At 40.8% G+C, this 21,676-nt stretch overlaps 1 protein-coding gene across 1 annotated transcript in view; it reads right to left on the reverse strand.

Annotated features, from left to right (window-relative positions):
- LOC120066718 (SH3 and multiple ankyrin repeat domains protein 2-like) overlaps positions 1–21,676 on the reverse strand; it is a 159,908-nt gene that overhangs the window by 61,911 nt on the left and 76,321 nt on the right. Inside the window, exons 11-12 of the mRNA XM_039018180.1 lie at positions 11,644–11,804; positions 9,024–9,131 (exon numbers count right to left, since the gene is read on the reverse strand). Of these exons, the coding sequence (XP_038874108.1) occupies positions 9,024–9,131; positions 11,644–11,804 (269 nt within the window). The remainder of the gene's footprint in view (positions 1–9,023; positions 9,132–11,643; positions 11,805–21,676) is intronic.

Below are 21,676 nucleotides of genomic sequence, written 5' to 3' on the forward strand. Positions count from 1 at the left end.
TGGTACCGCTGCTGCTGTTGCTGCTGCCCGTTGCCACGCTGCTTGGTCCGGGTTTGGTGGGTGTTTCTGTAACGGCTTTCTTCCATGGGTGAAGGAGAGGACCAAAGTGCAGCGCGGCTAGTGTTCAACATGTTTAATACAAGAACAAGTGAAACACTACAAACAACATACAAAATAACAAATGTGCAAAACCGATACAGACCTATCTGGTGCAGAACACAAACACAGAGACAGGTAACAAACACCCACAAAATCCCAACACAAAACAAGCCTCCTATATATGAGTCTCAATCAGAGACAACGACTACCATCTGTCTCTGATTGAGAACCCACACTAGGCTGACATAGAAACAGACAAACTAGACACACAACATAGAATTCCCACCCAGCTCACGTCCTGACCAACTAAACACATACAAAAGAACAGAAAACAGGTCAGGAACGTGACAATATCACAATTGGACCTGGCAACTGTAGCTTCTAATAAGTGCCAAAGTTTATCCTTGGAAAAATATTCATTTCCCAGTGTCTTCTCTAAAATGTGAATCAAAATATTGACTGAAAATCATCAGTCAATATTTATGCTATAAACAAATTTGAAATGTAAAACCATTTCATTGAATGAGAGACACAGTCTGCCAAAACATTATTTATGAGTTTTGATGCTGGAACACTCTCTTAAAAACACAATTATTCAGATCAAGGAACCACTTTTTTTCCATTCTGTTTAGAAATACATTCAGTTATATTGGATTTACATTCAAACACCCTCCAGACACCAGATCTCAGATTAGGTGTACTACTTTTTAGGGTTTTACTACACAATGATTGTGTTTTGAGTATTTCTATTTTAACAGTGTATTGGCCCTGGTCAAAAGTAGCACCAATCTCCCAATACCCTCACAACCTGGTCAAAAGTAGTACTAATCTGTCCCAAACCCCTCACAACCTGGTCAAAAGTAGTACTAATCTGTCCCAAACCCCTCACAACCTGGTCAAAAGTAGCACTAATCTGTCCCAAACCCCTCACAACCTGGTCAAAAGTAGTACCAATCTCTCCCAATACCCTCACAACCTGGTCAAAAGTAGCACTAATCTGTCCCAAACCCCTCACAACCTGGTCAAAAGTAGCACTAATCTGTCCCAAACCCCTCACAACCTGGTCAAAAGTAGCACCAATCTCCCAATACCCTCACAACCAGGTCAAAAGTAGTACCAATCTCTCCCAATACCCTCACAACCTGGTCAAACGTAGTTCCAACTTGTCCCAATACCCTCACAACGTGGTTAAAACTAGTATGAACCTGTCCCAATACCCTACCAACCTGGTCAAAAGTAGTATCAACCTGTCCCAATACCCTCACAACCTGGTCAAAAGTAGTACCAATCCGTCCCAAAACCCTCACAACCAGGTCAAAAGTAGTATCAACCTGACCCAATACCCTCACAACCTGGTCAAAAGTAGTACCAATCTGTCCCAATACCCTCACAACCAGGTCAAAAGTAGTATCAACCTGACCCAATACCCTCACAACCTGGTCAAAAGTAGTACCAATCTGTCCCAATACCCTCACAACCTGGTCAAAAGTAGTATCAACCTGACCCAATACCCTCACAACCTGGTCAAAAGTAGTACCAATCTGTCCCAATACCCTCACAACCTGGTCAAAAGTAGTACCAATCTGTCCCAATACCCTCACAACCTGGTCAAAAGTAGTACCAATCTGTCCCAATACCCTGCCAACCATGTGTTTCGATACTCTAGCAAAGTTAAGGTTTAATCTCCTTTAAGGTGAAAGCACTCGTTTAAGTATTCCAAAGAATTTGTACAGTGTATAGCAGTGTAGGACTCTGGGCAGGCCCTTGCCAAAAGTAGGGAATATAGTGCTATTCAGGACCTGTCAGTAGTGTATGTTCTGTACAGCAACCCAGCGTATCTGTATCTCTCTCTCTCTCTCTCTGTGTGTGTGTATCTCTCTCTGTGTGTGTGTGTGTATTTCTCTGTGTGTGTGTGTGTGTGTATCTCTCTCTCTGTGTGTGTGTGTGTGTATCTCTCTCTGTGTGTGTATCTCTCTCTCTGTGTGTGTATCTCTCTCTGTGTGTGTGTATCTCTCTCTGTGTGTGTGTATCTCTCTCTCTGTGTGTGTATCTCTCTCTGTGTGTGTATCTCTCTCTCTCTCTCTCTCTCTCTCTCTCTCTCTCTCTCTCTCTCTCTCTCTCTCTCTCTCTCTCTCTCTCTCTCTCTCTCTCTCTCTCTCTCTCTCTCTCTCCAGTAAAAGTAGAGTGCAAACACACCTCCCTCCCTCCCCTCCTCAACGCACAGACAGCAGAATAAAAAAAGACTACTTGACCAGAGTGTGCACTGCGCTGACAGTTGCTGCTGGTGAATACTAAATCACAATTCCATGGGAGTACTGTAGCTAGCCTAGCATAGCCTAGCTCAGTCAGTGGCTAGCCTATCCTAGCCAAGCACAGACAGTGGCTAGCCTATCGTAGCCTAGCACAATCAGTGGCTAGCTTGGTAAATCCAAGCTTCAACCTGACTACTGCATGTCAAATGGATAGTGACACAGCTAGGCTAATACTACTATGTGGATCGAATGCAAAACTAGCACAATAGGATAGATTCAACCATTAATAAATTCAACCACTGTACTGAACTGTACTGCATGTGTTAAGTCTGATCAGATGTCTGCAACCCTTGCAATACTTCCCCTGAGGAAGATGAATACATACATAGTGAGGAAGGTGTATACATACATAGTGAGGAAGGTGTATACATACATAGTGAGGAAAATGAATATATACTGTACATAGTGATGTACATGAATACATACACAGGCAATAGGCTATACAGTACAGGTTATGGAAAACATAACATTATAATTGACCGTTACGGATTCTTCCACCCCCTTTATATAAGTAACACTACACTCAACCTGAAAATAAAATTTACACAATCCACTGTCCTCGTAAATAAACCCACACACACGTCCAACTTAAACACTGATAATAACAAACAGAAATCCATATGTTCCTCTGTTTTCCAGGTGAAACACGTTCTGTTAAAAACACAATACAACCCTGTTTACAACCAGACTACCAGCTAAATATGGTCCTCGCTCACTCACTCTCACACCTTTCCCTCCCCAACACTCACACAGTGCTGTACCTCCAAAATGAACCTTCTTCCTGGATTTGGCCGTCTCTTCCATTTGAGCCCTCTTCCTCCCCTCTAACGGAGTGCTTCCCGGAAACGCTCACACCTTCACCTCCAAGTTCCCTTCACAGTCAAAATAACCTCACCTCTCCACCTCTAGTCCTCAGGCAACAAAGCCTTTAAGAAACATCCCAAGAAAGTTGGACCAATCCCAGTATGTGAAGATACATAGGCCATAACCATCCCCATTGAGATGAAGAGAGCAACTCTATCTGGTAATGAACAAGTCCCACGTAAGCTCTGTTCTTAGTGCACAGAGAGAGTGAGAGAGAGAGAAAATCGTACAAAAAGAGAAAAAAATCTTGCCAAGGCCCACTCCTTAGCAACCGGGCTTGTACAGTGTACAGAGGACGTTTCCATGGAAATATATCAATCAAGAATGTACATGAGTGTTGCAGTGAAGGGTTTACTATTCTAGCACAACTGCATGATGTTAGTAACCAAGTAATCTCGCTTAACCAATAACTCAAATCTTGCATAATTTGGTACCAGTTGCGTTTACGTAGTCGGTCTATGGGAGATTAGTAACCAGGCAGCAGCACAGATAGATAGCTACTACCAGACTACAGCATATATTCAGATGGTATTTCAGCAGTTATAACAACATCTGAAATACTGTGTGTGCATTAGCTGTCCCTTCAGGCAAAGGGAAACAGATGTATTGGTGAAGAAGTCGACAGCCAATTGTAGCCCACATCGACATTGCAATGTCAAATCGTTCTTAATCCATCAATCATACCCCCTTCCTCAAATAGAGTGAATTATCATATCCTTCCTAAACTGCATTTGTATAGCAACACTGCTTCCTATAATTGACAAATCCGGTCAAAGTGTACTGATCGGAACATTGTGGCACTGTTCAGTCACTCAGTACAACAAGTAGGTCTTTGTCCTGAATCGGACATTAAAAACATCTTTGCTAACACATTTTGAGGGAGGGGTAAACACCAAAGCTAGCATTCACCTATATCAAGAGACCTCTCCTGTCACTGCACATTGTTCTAACACTAGCCAAGCCACAGACGAGTGTCTGGAAGCAACACACAAACACATTGGAACACACACATTGGAACACACACATTGGAACACACACGTTGAAACACACACATTGGAACACACACTTTGAAACACACACATTGGAACACACACACACACACACACACACACAATTGTCTGGAACATCCAATGGCATATTTGTGTTCTATCAGAGAGGAGTAACAGGCGGACTGACATTATACTGTCGTCATCATGACTCAAAGTGTACTGCCACACACACACAACCCTCCCGGCCAATCACAGATGGCTTGCCATCACTTCTCGAGACTGCCTGCTAGTTTAAAACATCCTACATTCATTTCTATCCACCACCATCCTGCATATGATACAGTTCAAAGACGACCAATAACATTGTAATCTTGGCACCCAGAATCAAATCTCATGTGTTGTGCTATTGTTTGTCAGAAGGTGGCTAATAACATTGTGATGGTGACAGCGATAACGTTGATTTATTTTTTCAAATGTTACTTTTTATTTTCCATAAAAACACTCTCTAATGTACTTGAATGCAAGGTCTGAGCCCCCCCGCCCCCCAAAAAAAATACAAACAGTGCATTCAGAAAGTATTCATACTGTACCTGTTGACTTATTCCACAATATATTGTGTTACAGCCCTGAATTCAAAATGGATTAAATATATATTTTTCTCACCCATCTACACACCAATAACCCATAATGATAAAGTGAAAACATGTTTTAATATATTTTTTTAAACATTTATTGAAAATTAAATGGAAATATCAGTCAATACATGTTAGAATCACCTTTGGCAGCGATTACAACTGTGAGTCATTACAGGTAAGTCTCTAAGAGCTTTGCACACCTGGATTGTACAATATTTGCACATTATTATTAAAATAATTATTCATGGTCTGTCAAGTTGGTTGTTGATTGTTGCTACACAGCCATAGTGTTGCCATAGATTTTCAAGCTAATTTAAGTGAAAACAGTAATTAGGCCATTAAGGAACATTCAATGTCATCTTGGTAAGCAACTCTGGTGTATATTTGGCATGGTGTTTTAGGTTATTGTCCTGCTGAAAGGTGAATTAGTCTCACAGTGTCTGTTGGAACCGGGTGTCCTCTAGGATTTTACCTATTCTAAGCTCTATTCCGTTTATTTTAATCCTAAACCCCCCCTACTCCTTGCAGATGACAAGCATACCCATAACATGATGCAGCCACCACCATGCTTGAAAATATGAAGACTGGTACACAGTGGATTATGTGGGATTTACCCCAAATATAACACTTTGTATTCAGGTCATAAAGTTAATTTCTTTGCCACATTATTTGCAGTTTTACTTTAGTGCCTTATTGCAAACAGGATGCATGTTTTGCAATATTTTTCTTCCGTACAGGCTTCCTTCTTTTCACTCTGTCATTTAGGTTAGTATTGTGGAGTAACTGCAATGTTGTTGATCCTCAGTTTTCTCCTATCACAGCCATTAAACTCTGTAACTGTTTTAAAGTCACCATTGGCCTCATGATGAAATCACTGAGCAGTTTCCTTACTCTCCGGGAACTAAATTAGGCAGGACGCCTGTATCTTTGTCGTGACTGGGGGTATTGATACACCATCCAAAGTGTAATTAATAACTTCACCATGCTCAAAGGAATATTCAATGTCTGCTTTTTAATATTTTATCTACCAATAGGTGCCCTTCTTTGTGAGGCATTGGAGTGTAGGCGGGTGACACAACATCTCAATTCAACCTATTGCAATTCAGGCTGTAACACAACAAAATGTGGAAAAGGTCAAGGGGTGTGAATACTTGCTGAAGGCATTGTACGAGATCTTCAGTTTCTTGGCAATTTCTCGCATGGAATAGCCTTCATTTCTCAGAACAAGAATAGACTGACGAGTTTCAGAAGAAAGGTATTTGTTTCTGGCCATTTTGAGCCTGTAATCGAACCCACAAATGCTGATGCTCCAGATACTCAACTAGTCTAAAGAAGAACCGTTTTAATGCATATTTAATCAGGACAACAGTTTTCAGCTGTGCTAACATATTTGCAAAAGGGGTTTCTAATGATCAATTGGCCTTTTAAAATGATAAACTTGGATTAGCTAACACAACGTGCCATTGGAACACAGGAGTGATGGTTGCTGATAATGGGCCTCTGTGCGCCTATGTAGATATTCCATAAATAAATCTGCCGTTTCCATCTACAATAGTCATTTACAACATTAACAATGTCTACACTGTATTTCTGATCAATTTGATGTTATTTTAATGGACAAAAAATTTGCTTTTCTTTCAAAAACAGGGACATTTCTAAATGACCCCAAACTTTTGAACGGTAGTGTATATATATTTCTTACAACGAGTATGAGAGAAATTGTTTCTGTTTTACAGCTCAGAGATTCTTGAAAGACAGGACAATCTCAGCTTTTTTTTCCGCAAATATTTGTCTTAATACTAATAAAATGTGTAATATATATTAGCTAGATGCAACTAACTGGATTTATGTCAACTCCGTCAGACACAATAAAATACACTTCATTTTTTTAAATATTGTCCAACAAGTGTTTAAAGGCCTTGATTATTTAATTCTAACATTAGATTAGTCAAATATGTAATACAAATCTCCAAACTTTTTATTTTATTTTTTAAAGCACTGTTAAATGCTCCAGGGCTAATTGTGTTAGCATTTTGGCATGTTTTTCTAGATTTAGATCATAAAACGAGATTTATAAAGCAAATATTCCCCCTTAGGTCTAGCACAGCAAATACTTCAATTGTTTAAGCATCCATGCAGAACAGTGATTCAAATATTTTTTCAGAATCTTGACAAAAAAAACATTGACTCAATCAGTGACAAAGTATATTCATTTAAAATGGGGATCCTTTGCTCTGAACAAGGGCATTTCCAGGCATAGAGTCGACATGTACATTTATAATATTTCAAGCATTTTGAAAATTCCCAAAACAAATAATTCCCCGAATGTACATTTAAAACTCGTGGGCCCCCCTTGCAGGGGCTGCGGGGGTGTGTGCTATGCCAGTGTGTGTTAGGATTACATGGAGCATTATGAATGACACAAGCTGGCTACATACAGTATAAATGGAATGCAGGTGACCTTTCAGATAGATAATGAGGCTAATATACAATTAATGAATCACATCAATTGCTTCACTTTTGGCATATAAGTGCGCCATAGAGTATATCTTTAAAAATAATACACCTGCCACTTGTTATTAAGTGTTTCAATTGCTGGGTTATTATAATTACATCAGTACATCTGTGCAGCCAGAACATGCAAAGTGGTGTGCTTTTAACTCAAGAGATACCCTCGTCCCCTCTGGTCTGAGCAGAGCTACTGCATTCAGCTACTGAACACGGCTACTGAACACGGCTACTGAACACGGCTACTGAACACGGCTACTGAACACGGCTACTGAACACGGCTACTGAACACTGCTACTGAACACTGCTACTGAACACTGCTACTGAACACGGCTACTGAACACGGCTACTGAACACGGCTACTGAACACGGCTACTGAACACAGCTACTGAACACAGCTACTGAACACAGCTACTGAACACGGCTACTGAACACTGCTACTGAACACGGCTACTGAACACAGCTACTGAACACAGCTACTGAACACAGCTACTGAACACTGGCTGTACTGATGTGGAAAGCATTTATGTGGACCAAAATAACTTTAAACAGAAGGTTGCCCCCAGGCTCAAGGGGCAAGCACAAACACACACACACATACACATGGAGAAGTATACAGTACACACACACACACACACACACACACACACACACACACACACACACACACACACACACACACACACACACACACACACACACACACACACACACACAGAGAGAGAGAAGTATACAGTACACAAGTACACACACACACTTTCTCTCTAAATACAAAGGAAGAAAGCAGTTTAGCAGCAGACATTTTGAATAACCACTACAGTACTACAGCTGTATAACCACTACAGTACTACAGCTGTATAACCACTACAGTACTACAGCTGAATAACCACTACAGTACTACAGCTGAATAACCACTACAGTACTACAGCTGAATAACCACTACAGTACTACAGCTGTATAACCACTACAGTACTACAGCTGTATAACCACTACAGTACTACAGCTGAATAACCACTACAGTACTACAGCTGTATAACCACTACAGTACTACAGCTGTCAGTCACGCCACTTTGTGCAATACAATGCATTGTAGTCTAGTGCAGAACAGTAAAGTCTCTGGTTTCAGTCCCTCTCTCTACTTTACACATCATAATCCACCAGGATGCCATACGAGGAGAGGTTAGTGAACCAAGGGTGACACAGGGCAGGTTACACATCTTTACATGGGTGTACCCTGTGGCTTAACCTTTTACCAACCGAATATATAGAATCAATGCATACACTGTGTTGTGAAGGATGCATGTGTAGGCTGGGTACTGTGTCCTTGCTGCTGAGTGTTAATTGCATTAACAGCCTGCCATGGCCAGAAGGGACTTCTCATATTCAGAGGGTTATCAGAGCATGAGAGAGCTAGTGGCAGAGACCGAGCACAAGAATTAGAGGAACTGTATTATCCAATGGTTGGTGTTTGAATATACAGCTCTAACGTTTTATGTAAAGGCCAATTTTGACAAAGGCCAAGGAGATTTAGAAGTGAATTTGAACAGTGAGGTGATTATTGGGACTAACAACGTTTCTCTCTCTCTCTGTCTCTCTCTCTCTCTCTCAGAACTTACATGGTCTTTCCTCTTGGTTAGGGGTCTCCTCCACACACTCTGCTGGGAACCATCCCACGTTACCCCTGGCACTGCCCTCCCAGAAACCACCCTCACCTATGGAGAGCACTGAGAGGAGGGAGAGGGAGAGATAGAGAGAGAGAGGGGAGGAGGGAAGGAGAGAGGGAGAGACAGAGGGGGGAGAGAGTGAGAGAGAGAGAGAGAGAGAGAGAGAGAGAGAGAGATATAGGGGGGAGAGAGAGACAGAGGGGGTAGAGAGTGAGAGAGAGAGAGAGAGAGAGAGAGAGAGAGATAGGGGGGAGAGAATGACAGAGGGGGGAGAAAGTGAGAGAGAGAGAGAGATAGGGGGAGAGAGAGAATAAGAAAAATAGACAGTGTAAGACAAAGAGAGACAGTAGTATGTAAGGGAATAATTACTCCTGTACTTTTCCATGCAGACTGACTGTATAAATCGTTATGAACCTAAAAAGACCCTAGTTCCACTCCAGTACTGTAGTCTCTTCAGCTCCACTCCAGTACTGTGCCTGTGGTCTGTTCAGCTCCACTCCAGTACTGTGCCTGTGGTCTGTTCAGCTCCACTCCAGTACTGTGCCTGTGGTCTGTTCAGCTCCACTCCAGTACTGTGCCTGTGGTCTCTTCAGCTCCACTCCAGTACCGTGCCTGTGGTCTCTTCAGCTCCACTCCAGTACCGTGTCTGTGGTCTCTTCAGCTCCACTCCAGTAGTGTGCCTGTGGTCTCTTCAGCTCCACTCCAGTAGTGTCTGTGGTCTCTTCAGCTCCACTCCAGTACCGTGTCTGTGGTCTCTTCAGCTCCACTCCAGTACCGTGTCTGTGGTCTCTTCAGCTCCACTCCAGTACTGTGCCTGTGGTCTGTTCAGCTCCACTCCAGTACTGTGCCTGTGGTCTGTTCAGCTCCACTCCAGTAGTGTCTGTGGTCTGTTCAGCTCCACTCCAGTAGTGTCTGTGGTCTCTTCAGCTCCACTCCAGTAGTGTCTGTGATCTCTTCAGCTCCACTCCAGTAGTGTCTGTGGTCTCTTCAGCTCCACTCCAGTAGTGTCTGTGGTCTCTTCAGCTCCACTCCAGTAGTGTCTGTGGTCTCTTCAACTCCACTCCAGTAGTGTCTGTGATCTCTTCTTGTCCAATACAGTAGTGTCTGTGGTCTGTTCAGCTCCACTCCAGTAGTGTCTGTGGTCTCTTCAGCTCCACTCCAGTAGTGTCTGTGGTCTCTTCAGCTCCACTCCAGTAGTGTCTGTGGTCTCTTCAGCTCCACTCCAGTAGTGTCTGTGATCTCTTCTTGTCCACTACAGTAGTGTCTGTGGTCTCTTCAGCTCCACTCCAGTAGTGTCTGTGATCTCTTCAGCTCCACTCCAGTAGTGTCTGTGGTCTCTTCAGCTCCACTCCAGTATTGTCTGTGATCTCTTCTTGTCCACTACAGTAGTGTCTGTGGTCTCTTCAACTCCACTCCAGTACTGTGGTCTCTTCAGCTCCACTCCAGCTTACACAACATAAGAGCTAGATAGGTAAATATTATGTAACCTTAGAAAAGGCCCAATTTAATTTTAAAACTGAAAGTACTGAGGAAAAACACATCTGTAAAATATAGAGTAATTTTTCCTAAGAAATATAGCTACTACTGAAGATAGAAATACCAGAGTAAATAAACTGCACTGCAGTCGTTTGAATACAAACGACTTGCTTATTACAGCTCACTCATTAGGAAAACACATAATGTCCTAGCAGATGACTGCTTCACTTCTGAATAACATCCCTCTGAGTGGCTACAAAGACTGCTCCCTCTAATATCTCTTCCCTTCAGAGTTGGGAGTGGAATTAAAAAGGCTCTGGTACTCATTTAAATGGCAAGATCAAATCAAATTGTATTTGTTACTTGCTTCATAAATAACCAAATCAAATCAAATTGTATTTGTCACATGTGCCGAATACAACAGTTATAGTAGACCTTACCGTGAAATGCTTACGAGCCCTTAACCAACAATGCAGTTCAAGAAATAGAGTTTAAAAAATGATTTACTAAGTAACTAAAGTAAAAAACTAAATAAGAGTAACACAATAAAATAATAATAACGAGGCTATTTACAGGGGGTACCGTGTCAATGTGTGGGGGTACAGTAGAGTCGAGGTCATTTGTACATGTAGGCAGGGGTAAGGTTATTATGCATAGATAATAAACAGAGAGTAGCAGCAGTGTAAAAATATAAATACTCCGGGTGGCCATTTGATTAATTGTTCAGCAGTCTTATGGCTTGGGGATAGAAGCTGTTAAGGAGCCTTTTGGACCTAGACTTGGCACTCCGGTACCGCTTGCCGTGCAGTAGCAGAGAGAACAGTCTATGGCTAGGGTGACTGGAGTCTGACAGTTTTTTGGGCCTTACTCTGACAGGTGTAGACTAACTGTGAAATGCTTACTTATGGGCCCTTCCCAACAATGCAGAGAGAAAAATAGTAGAAAGATAATAACATGAGGAATAAATACACAGTGAGGAACGATGTTCATATTTCAGAGAAAATATAGAGGGGTACTTAAGCAGTAGAACATGTGACCCAATTCAAGCACTGCTTCCCTTTGGAAAAAAACAAAGAGCAGTGGGTGGGATGTTCACCTTTGACCCTGTCGTTCTGGTACAGGGTGATCTCCCCTTCGGCCTGTGGCTGGTAGGACTTAGTCACCACAAAGTGCTTCCCTGCCACAGCACTGTACAGCTTACACTGGGGCCCCTGGCGGTCTGTGCCACCAGTGAACTCTTCTTGACCCCTGTGTGGGCTGGAGGGACAGAGGAGAGGAGAGGAACAGAGAGTGGTGTAAGATGAAGGTTAGTCTGTAGTCACAAAAATAGACTGATGACTTCCTGTGGTCACATACACTGGTCCATTAAAAGGAGCACAGTCTTTTGGCATAAGGCACACTTTTGCAGCCTGTGACTCCCTGAAGCATTGTACTGTGTGTTTAGAGGGGATATTCAGGACAAACAGGGAAGAGATATGGAACAAACATATTTTCAGATAACATCTAAATGGTATGGTTATCATATGGGTATGTACTGTACTCAGTGAGCAACACACCACAGTAGCAGAGGCATGCACCACTGACACAGAATGAAAGGCTGTGCAATGGCCCCCTCTGTTGGACTGCTGTAAAACTGCCGGTCCACAATATGAGGTCATATCTGGAACTGGACAGATCCATAATAATGAGCATGATCCACCCTGTGCTGATCTTCAACACAATGTTTGTTCAATTTCACACTCAAGTCTGACATCCAATAGCATGAATAAGTGAAATATGTAGCAATTGGGACACAGGAACAAATATATATTTACTAAAAAACATTTACCAATACTGCATAAATGTTTCTAAATCTAGAACACCATCACTTATCACGTTATTGGAAAGTGCTTGGACAGTTCAATTACTATGAGAGTCCACTGGCATAAGGGTACAATCCTTTATAGTGAAGCCTGAGGCCGTGACAAATCTCTCCTCTGTTGGTACAACACACAGGCTCCTTCTAGCTAATTAAAGCAGTGAACTCTCTCTGTCCAATGGTTGTGCGAAGTAGCTACACAGTGTGTGTCTCTCCATAGGGGCCTTATTGCCGGCCCTGGCTGTGGTCCAGACCTACTCTCTACACACATTATCTGTTCTACAACACAACGAGAACAACAGGGAAACTAATTATCCACACAGCCCTTTACCTCTCTCTGATTTATAGAGAGACATGATACAGGGGAAGAGAGCATAGACGGAATCATTAGAATGGCTTCTGAACTACAATGAGAAGTTAAGGGCCCCAATTTACGATTATCTTGTCTATTTTGCACATGAGCCCTGCACAGCAAGACTATTTTTCACAGAAGCATAATGTGTGGACTTAGAGTGGTTAGACTTAAAATTCCTTCAATGTCACTCTGAGGAACACAGTGTAATAGAACAAGGTTTATACCGACAATAACAACACATTTTGAAGCTCCACAGATGACATGGGGTACTCAGATAGAGATGGTGGCGATGGTGTACTGTACACATCTCTCACACAACCAAGGCAGCAGCAGCAGCGCAGCGACGACCTGGTGAGTTCACTTCCTGTGATCGGCCCAGGGATGAGCGCCGAGCATCCTCCCCCAGCCCAGGTACACAGTGTGACTGTGACTAGGTCATGACAGCAAGTCAATTTCCACGTGACTGTTGAGTCACGGTAATCTCCTTTTATGCACATGCTTTGGTAGTGCCCAATTTACTAGAGGCGAAAGAAACGCACACCTATTTAGGCGAGGTGCTGGCTAGTGGAGTGGAACACTTAAAAAAATAAAGAAAAGCCGCACACTGTGGGAGCTCAGATGCTAAAATGTTATGTCCAACGTTTCGACAGTGAAGCTGTCTTCATCAGGGCATAGTGCCCAATTTGCTAACTACCATCAGGTCCTGATGGCCTGGTACTCAGGGCTCTATGGTCCCTCCATCAGGTCCTGATGGCCTGGTACTCAGGGCTCTATGGTCCCTCCATCAGGTCCTGATGGGCTGGTACTCAGGGCTCTATGGTCCCTCCATCAGGTTCTAATGGCCTGTTACTCAGGGTTCTATTGTCCCTCCATCAGGTCCTAATGGTCTGGTACTTATGGCTCTATTGTCCCTCCACCAGGTCCTAATGGTCTGGTACTCAGGGCTTTATTGTTCCTCTAACCACTCTGACAACAATGCAAATGTCACGGCCGTTGTCGGAAGGAGACCAAAGTGCAGCGTGGTGAGCGTACATATTCCTTTTATTTTTAGAAAAATGTCGCCAACAAAACAAGAAAACAAAGAAACGACCGTGAAGCTAAACAGGGCTATAGTGCCACTAACAAAGATAACTACCCACCCCCAATGAGGGAAAAGGGCTACCTAAGTATGGTTCCCAATCAGAGACAACGATAGACAGCTGTCCCTGATTGAGAACCATACCCGGCCAAACCATAGAAACACAAAATCATAGAAGTAAAGGACATAGAATGCCCACCCAAATCACACCCTGACCAAACCAAAAAGAGACATAAAAAAGGCTCTCTAAGGTCAGGGCGTGACAGCAAATGAAATTGAAAATCACATCAAACACTGATCACCAAAACAGTTGAACAGCAGGTTGAAACAGTGTAAAACATGGTTGTTGTGGATGTTGTTTCAAAGCCTAACACAGCAAAATGGACTATGCTTCCTCAGGTGATGATTCATTCAAAACACGCATACACATATAAAAAACAACCTGAATAACAATTATGATTGCACCTTCATACAATACATAGGCTACCGCATGCATGGCAGAATAACATCAAACAAAACCGATTTAAGATGTTTAAGGTTTCTTTAAATGTTCTAGCCTTTGAGTGTGGATTGTATTATTGTGCATACTGGATGGACAGGTTACCAAATGCTACGCTCCTAAATGTGTATCCATGAGTCTGAAAGAGAACGTATAGCCCTAGGCGATTCTGTTGGTTCATTGATTGTGCAGGGCGTCTTACAGTTAGCCTACAATTAGTGAATTTGTATTGATTTTGAATAGCCTAATAATAGGGAATGTTTTATATTTTCATAATTCATTGGGTGACACATTACCTTTAGCTATAATATACATAATATCTGACCACCATGCTTTTCCATCTCCTCCTCTCTTTCCCTTATTCATTTCTCATGCGCGCAGACTGGCTGTCAACAGTCAAGTGAAATATGTTTTGTTGCGAAAACATGTTAGTTCCCGAACAGATTTCACTTGGTTTCCCAAAATAACCACTGGGTAGGTGCAGGAACAAGGTCGGAGAGCCCATGGCATACAGAGTTTGGGCGGACTATCACCTGTCGGGCAGCGAGTGTATGCTCCTCAAACTAAGGTTGATGGGTGTAGTGAAATAAGTGTTATATTTTTTCCTCTGCTACTCATATTAAGCACATGCTCCACTATAAAAACACATGCCCCGATATAAAAACACATGCTCTGATATAAAAACACATGCTCTGATATAAAAACACATGCTCTGATATAAAAACACATGCTCTGATATAAAAACATATGCTCTGATATAAAAACACATGCTCTGATATAAAAACACATGCTCTGATATAAAAACACATGCTCTGATATAAAAACACATGCTCTGATATAAAAACACATGCTCTGATATAAAAACACATGCTCTGATATAAAAACACATGCTCTGATATAAAAAAAACATGCTCTGATATAAAAAACACATGCTCTGATATAAAAACACATGCTCTGATATAAAAACACATGCTCTGATATAAAAACACATGCTCTGATATAAAAACACATGCTCTGATATAAAAACACATGCTCTGATATAAAAACACATGTTCTGATATAAAAACACATGCTCTGATATAAAAACACATGCTCTGATATAAAAACACATGCTCTGATATAAAAACACATGCTCTGATATAAAAACACATGTTCTGATATAAAAACACATGCTCTGATATAAAAACACATGCTCTGATATAAAAACACATGCTCCGATATAAAAACACATGCTCTGATATAAAAACACATGCTCTGATATAAAAACACATGCTCTGATATAAAAACACATGCTCTGATATAAAAACACATGCTCTGATATAAAAACACATGCTCTGATATAAAAACACATGCTCTGATATAACAACACATGCTCTGATATAAAAACACATGCTCCACTATAAAAACACATGCTCTGATATAAAAACACATGCTCTGATATAAAAACACATGCTCTGATATAACAACACATGTTCTGATATAAAAACATATGCTCTGATATAAAAACACATGCTCTGATATAAAAACACATGCTCTGATATAAAAACACATGCTCTGATATAAAAACACATGCTCTGATATAAAAACACATGCTCTGATATAAAAACACATGCTCTGATATAAAATCACATGCTCCACTATAAAAACACATGCTCTGATATAAAAACACATGCTCTGATATAAAAACACATGCTCTGATATAAAAACACATGCTCTGATATAAAAACACATGCTCTGATATAAAAACACATGCTCTGATATAAAAACACATGCTCTGATATAAAAACACATGTTCTGATATAAAAACACATGCTCTGATATAAAAACACATGCTCTGATATAAAAACACATGCTCCACTATAAAAACACATGCTCTGATATAAAAACACATGTTCTGATATAACAACACATGCTCTGATATAAAAACACATGCTCTGATATAAAAACACATGCTCTGATATAAAAACACATGCTCTGATATAAAAACACATGCTCTGATATAAAAACACATGCTCCACTATAAAAACACATGCTCTGATATAAAAACACATGCTCTGATATAAAAACACATGCTCCACTATAAAAACACATGCTCTGATATAAAAACACATGCTCTGATATAAAAACACATGCTCTGATATAAAAACACATGTTCTGATATAAAAACACATGCTCCACTATAAAAACACATGCTCTGATATAAAAACACATGCTCTGATATAAAAACACATGCTCTGATATAAAAACACATGCTCCACTATAAAAACACATGCTCTGATATAAAAACACATGCTCTGATATAAAAACACATGCTCTGATATAAAAACACATGCTCTGATATAAAAACACATGCTCTGATATAAAAACACATGCTCTGATATAAAAACACATGTTCTGATATAAAAACACATGCTCTGATATAAAAACACATGCTCTGATATAAAAACACATGCTCCACTATAAAAACACATGCTCTGATATAAAAACACATGCTCTGATATAAAAACACATGCTCTGATATAAAAACACATGCTCTGATATAAAAACACATGCTCTGATATAAAAACACATGCTCCGATATAAAAACACATGCTCTGATATAAAAACACATGCTCTGATATAAAAACACATGTTCTGATATAAAAACACATGCTCTGATATAAAAACACATGCTCCGATATAAAAACACATGCTCCGATATAAAAACACATGCTCTGATATAAAAACACATGCTCTGATATAAAAACACATGCTCTGATATAAAAACACATGCTCCGATATAAAAACACATGCTCTGATATAAAAACACATGCTCCGATATAAAAACACATGCTCTGATATAACAACACATGTTCTGCTATAAAAACACATGCTCTGATATAAAAACACATGCTCTGATATAAAAACACATGCTCTGATATAAAAACACATGCTCTGATATAAAAACACATGCTCTGATATAAAAACACATGCTCTGATATAAAAACACATGCTCTGATATAAAAACACATGCTCTGATATAAAAACACATGCTCTGATATAAAAACACATGCTCTGATATAAAAACACATGCTCTGATATAAAAACACATGCTCTGATATAAAAACACATGCTCTGATATAAAAACATATGCTCTGATATAAAAACACATGCTCTGATATAAAAACACATGCTCTGATATAAAAACACATGCTCCGCTATAAAAACACATGCTCTGATATAAAAACACATGCTCCGATATAAAAACACATGCTCCACTATAAAAACACATCCTCCAATATGAAAACACATGCTCCGATAACCTTTGAGATTGAGAATGGTTCTGTAAATAACCTTTCTCCATAAAGGTTCTACAAAGAGCCATAAAGGGTTCTATATAGGATTACAAATAATAGCGGTACCCTTTTTTGGTGCTATAACTTTTTTTAATGCCTCTTTATAGAACTTCAAAGGGTTTTTATAGCACCATATAGGTTACATTTAGATACTTATGTGAATGGTTCTTTATTGAACCTTCAAAAAAAGGTTTAAATAGATCCAAAAAGGGATCTGCTATGGTTACTAGCCAAATAACCCTCATTTGGCACTATTTAGAACCCTTTGATTTTAGTGTGTAGGCTAACCTATGAATCCCATATGCAGCGTGGTTTATAACATAGCCTACAGTCAAATGTAATAACAGGTGCACAGACAGTTGATCTTTTACATTGAATTATGTATGCAACTACTGTTATTTCATATTTTCAGTAGCCTTGACAATGTTTCAGAATTCGTGGGCAGTCTAGCATATTTAGGTTGGGTGAAAAGTCAATAGAAGACATTGTTGAATTCAAATGTTCTGCTGACACTGTCACAGTCTGTTACCAAATAGCTTACAGTAAAATATAAAAAACACTTCCAAAACCATTTGATCAAATGTACCGTTGCTATTTCTTTGAGAAACTGCTGAGGCCTAATTCCAAAAGTTACAAATTATACAGCAAATAAAGGGAGTCATTGTCACCATACAGGCGGAGTTATAATGCTTGTTCACACGCGCACAGTTTTACGATGGGTCTGTGTCACGGCTGTTGAAGGAGGAGGACCAAGGTGCAGCGTGGTGAGCGTACATTTTCCTTATTAAATCAAAATGACGCCGAACAAAACAATAAACACTACAAAAACAAACCGTGAAGCTCAAAGGCTATGTGCCCTAAACAAAGTCAACTTCCCACAAAGACAGGTGGGTAAAAGGGCTATCTAAGTATAGTTCCCAATCAGAGACAACGATAGACAGCTGTCCCTGATTGAGAACCATACCCGGCCAAAACATAGAAATAGAAAATCATAGAAACACAAAACATAGAATGCCCACCCCAACTCACGCCCTGACCAAACCAAAATAGAGACATACAAGGATCTTTAAGGTCAGGGCATGACAGTCTGATTTATAACGGGTTAACATTTTTCAATATTTTTATACGTACGTATTCTTTTCAGAAATGGCGCACGCAGACATTTAGTGTGACATTTTCCGCTTATAAATGCGGCTCCAGCAGAGCGGCAGAGAGCGAGAAAGTGGGCCAGAGGAGAGTAGAAGAGCAGCTCCACATGCCCTCAGTGGCTGCTGCCTCATTAAGCCTCCATAGATACTCTGTCAAAGTCACAGCCAAATGCATCCCTAATGCTAACTACCTAGCATAGCATACTCTGCTTCCCTCATGCTAACTACCTAGCATAGCATACTCTGCTTCCCTCATGCTAACTACCTAGCATAGCATACTCTGCTTCCCTCATGCTAACTACCTAGCATAGCATAATCTTCATCCCTCATGCTAACTACCTAGCATACTGTAGCATCACTGTAGGTACCTAGCTGTTTAACTGTAGGTAGGTACTAGGTAGCTGACTATGGAACTCACTAGAGTTAATGTCAAAGTCACAGTCAAAGTCATCCCTCATGCTAACTACCGAGCATAACTTTGCATAGCATATATCCTCTGCTTTAGCTCCCACTGTGTGTGAAGCACTATAGGTTCTCATCCAACAATACTGGCATTTATGTTACATTATGTTTTTTTGTATCTATAGCATCAAATATTGAGAGTTTAATCCATCTTACTGTATATGCTACACACTTCATAGGCTATGAATGCATAGGCCTAATCATGTCATGGCCATTCACTGCCACAGAATAATCATACAGTAAACTGTCTGACCTTTTTTTATATGGCAGCAGTCAAACAAACCATTGACCTTTAAGTCATGACTACACACTTAATAACTGTGTGTGTGTGTGTGTGTGTGTGTGTGTGTGTGTGTGTGTGTGTGTGTGTGTGTGTGTGTGTGTGTGTGTGTGTGTGTGTGTGTGTGTGTGTGTGTGTGTGTGTGTGTGTGTGTGTGTGTGTGCATGCATGTGCGTGTCTGTGTGTGTGAGGGTGTGAGGGTGGCAGAGCCACGTGACTTACTGACAGACAGACAGACTGCTCCTTCCTGTTTAAAAGTCAAGCTGTCCACTGTCACACTAACTTATCCTCTAGATCAATATTTCTCTACCTTTTTTATACCAGGGACCTCTTGCTCTTAAGCATTTGAGAAAGGCCTAAATCAGTGTCAGCTAACTGCTACAGTATGTTGGTGTAAGGCTGGAGTATTGAGAGGCTGGAGAATCTGCTTAAACAGTGGCTATCAAACTTTTGCAGTGTGGTAAAAATTAAAATTATGGAGAAAAAATATCCTAGTTATGAGGTCATGACAAATGAGCTGTTATTGTACCTTCAGACACTGGATGTATTTCTTACAGTGCCAACTGTGGATTACATTGGGCCAACAGACAGGTCTAGGTAATAATGTATTCATTTGCCATTGCTGTGGTCTTGTGTTTCCATTCTCCAAAATAGAAGCCTGGACCCAATGTTAACATTGCTGCAACACTAGGGTATTGTACTGTGAACATGTGCTGTGGAGGGTACTGTGTAACACATAAGAGATGCTTACGAACTGGAAGGAACAATACATACCAACATATGTGGATGGTATAAATACCCCAGCAATAGTCGTTACCAGCTGCACACTACAAAGAGCACATCCTTGTTTACCATCAAGATGACATGGCACCCTACTCTCCAAATCGCCCCTAGGGCACTGGTCAGTGCACTAAATATGGAATAGGTTATCATTTGGGACTCAGCCATGCAAAAACCAACCCCTCATACCCCAAAATAAAGACAGTGATTACAGAAGCATGTTTAAATATGGAAGAGGAGTAGTGGGTTGAGGTACAGTGGCTTGCGAAAGTATTCACCCCCTTTGGCATTTTTCCTATTTTGTAGCCTTACAACCTGGAATTAAAATAGATTTTTGGGAGGTTTGCATCATTTGATTTAGACAACATGCCTACCATTTTGAAGATGCAAAATATTTTTTTCTTGTGAAACAAACAAGAAATAAGACCAAAAAAACATAAAACTTGAGCGTGCATAACTATTCACCCCCCCCAAATTCAATATTTTGTAGAGCCACCTTTTGCAGCAATTACAGCTGCAAGTCTCTTGGGGTATGTCTCTATAAGCTTGGCACATCTAGCCACTGGAATTTTTGCACATTCTTCAAGGCAAAACTGCTCCAGCTCCTTCAAGTTGGATGGGTTCCGCTGGTGTACAGCAATCTTTAAGTCATACCACAGATTCTCAATTGGATTGAGGTCTGGGCTTTGACTAGGCCATTCCAAGACATTTAAATGTTTCCCCTTAAATCACTAAAGTGTTGCTATAGCAGTATGCTGAGGGTCATTGTCCTGTTGGAAGGTGAAACTCCATCCCAGACTCAAATCTCTGGAAGATTGAACCAAGTTTCCCTCAAGACTTTCCCTGTATTTAGTGCCATCCATCATTCCTTAAATTGTGACCAGTTTCCCAGTCCCTGCCGATGAAAAACATCCCCACAGCATGATGCTGCCACCACCATGCTTCACTGTGGGGATGGTATTTTTGGGGTGATGAGAGGTGTTGGGTTTGCGCCAGACATAGCGTTTTCCTTGATGGCCAAAAAGCTCAATTTTAGACTCATCTGACCAGAGTACCTTCTTCCATATGTTTGGGGAGTCTCCCACATGCCTTTTGGCGAACACAAAGCGTGTTTTCTTATTTTTTTCTTTAAGCAATGTCTTTTTTCTGGCCACTCTTCCCTAAAGCCCAGCTCTGTGGAGCTTTACAGCTCCTTCAGGGTTATCTTTGGTCTCTTTGTTGCCTCTCTGATTGATGCCCTCCTTGCCTGGTCTGTGAGTTTTGGTGGGCGGCCCTCTCTTGGCAGGTTTGTTGTGGTGCCATATTCTTTCCTTTTTTTAATAATAGATTTATTG

Source organism: Salvelinus namaycush, chromosome 21, assembly GCF_016432855.1.
Source record: "Salvelinus namaycush isolate Seneca chromosome 21, SaNama_1.0, whole genome shotgun sequence".
Classification (NCBI taxonomy): domain Eukaryota; kingdom Metazoa; phylum Chordata; class Actinopteri; order Salmoniformes; family Salmonidae; genus Salvelinus; species Salvelinus namaycush.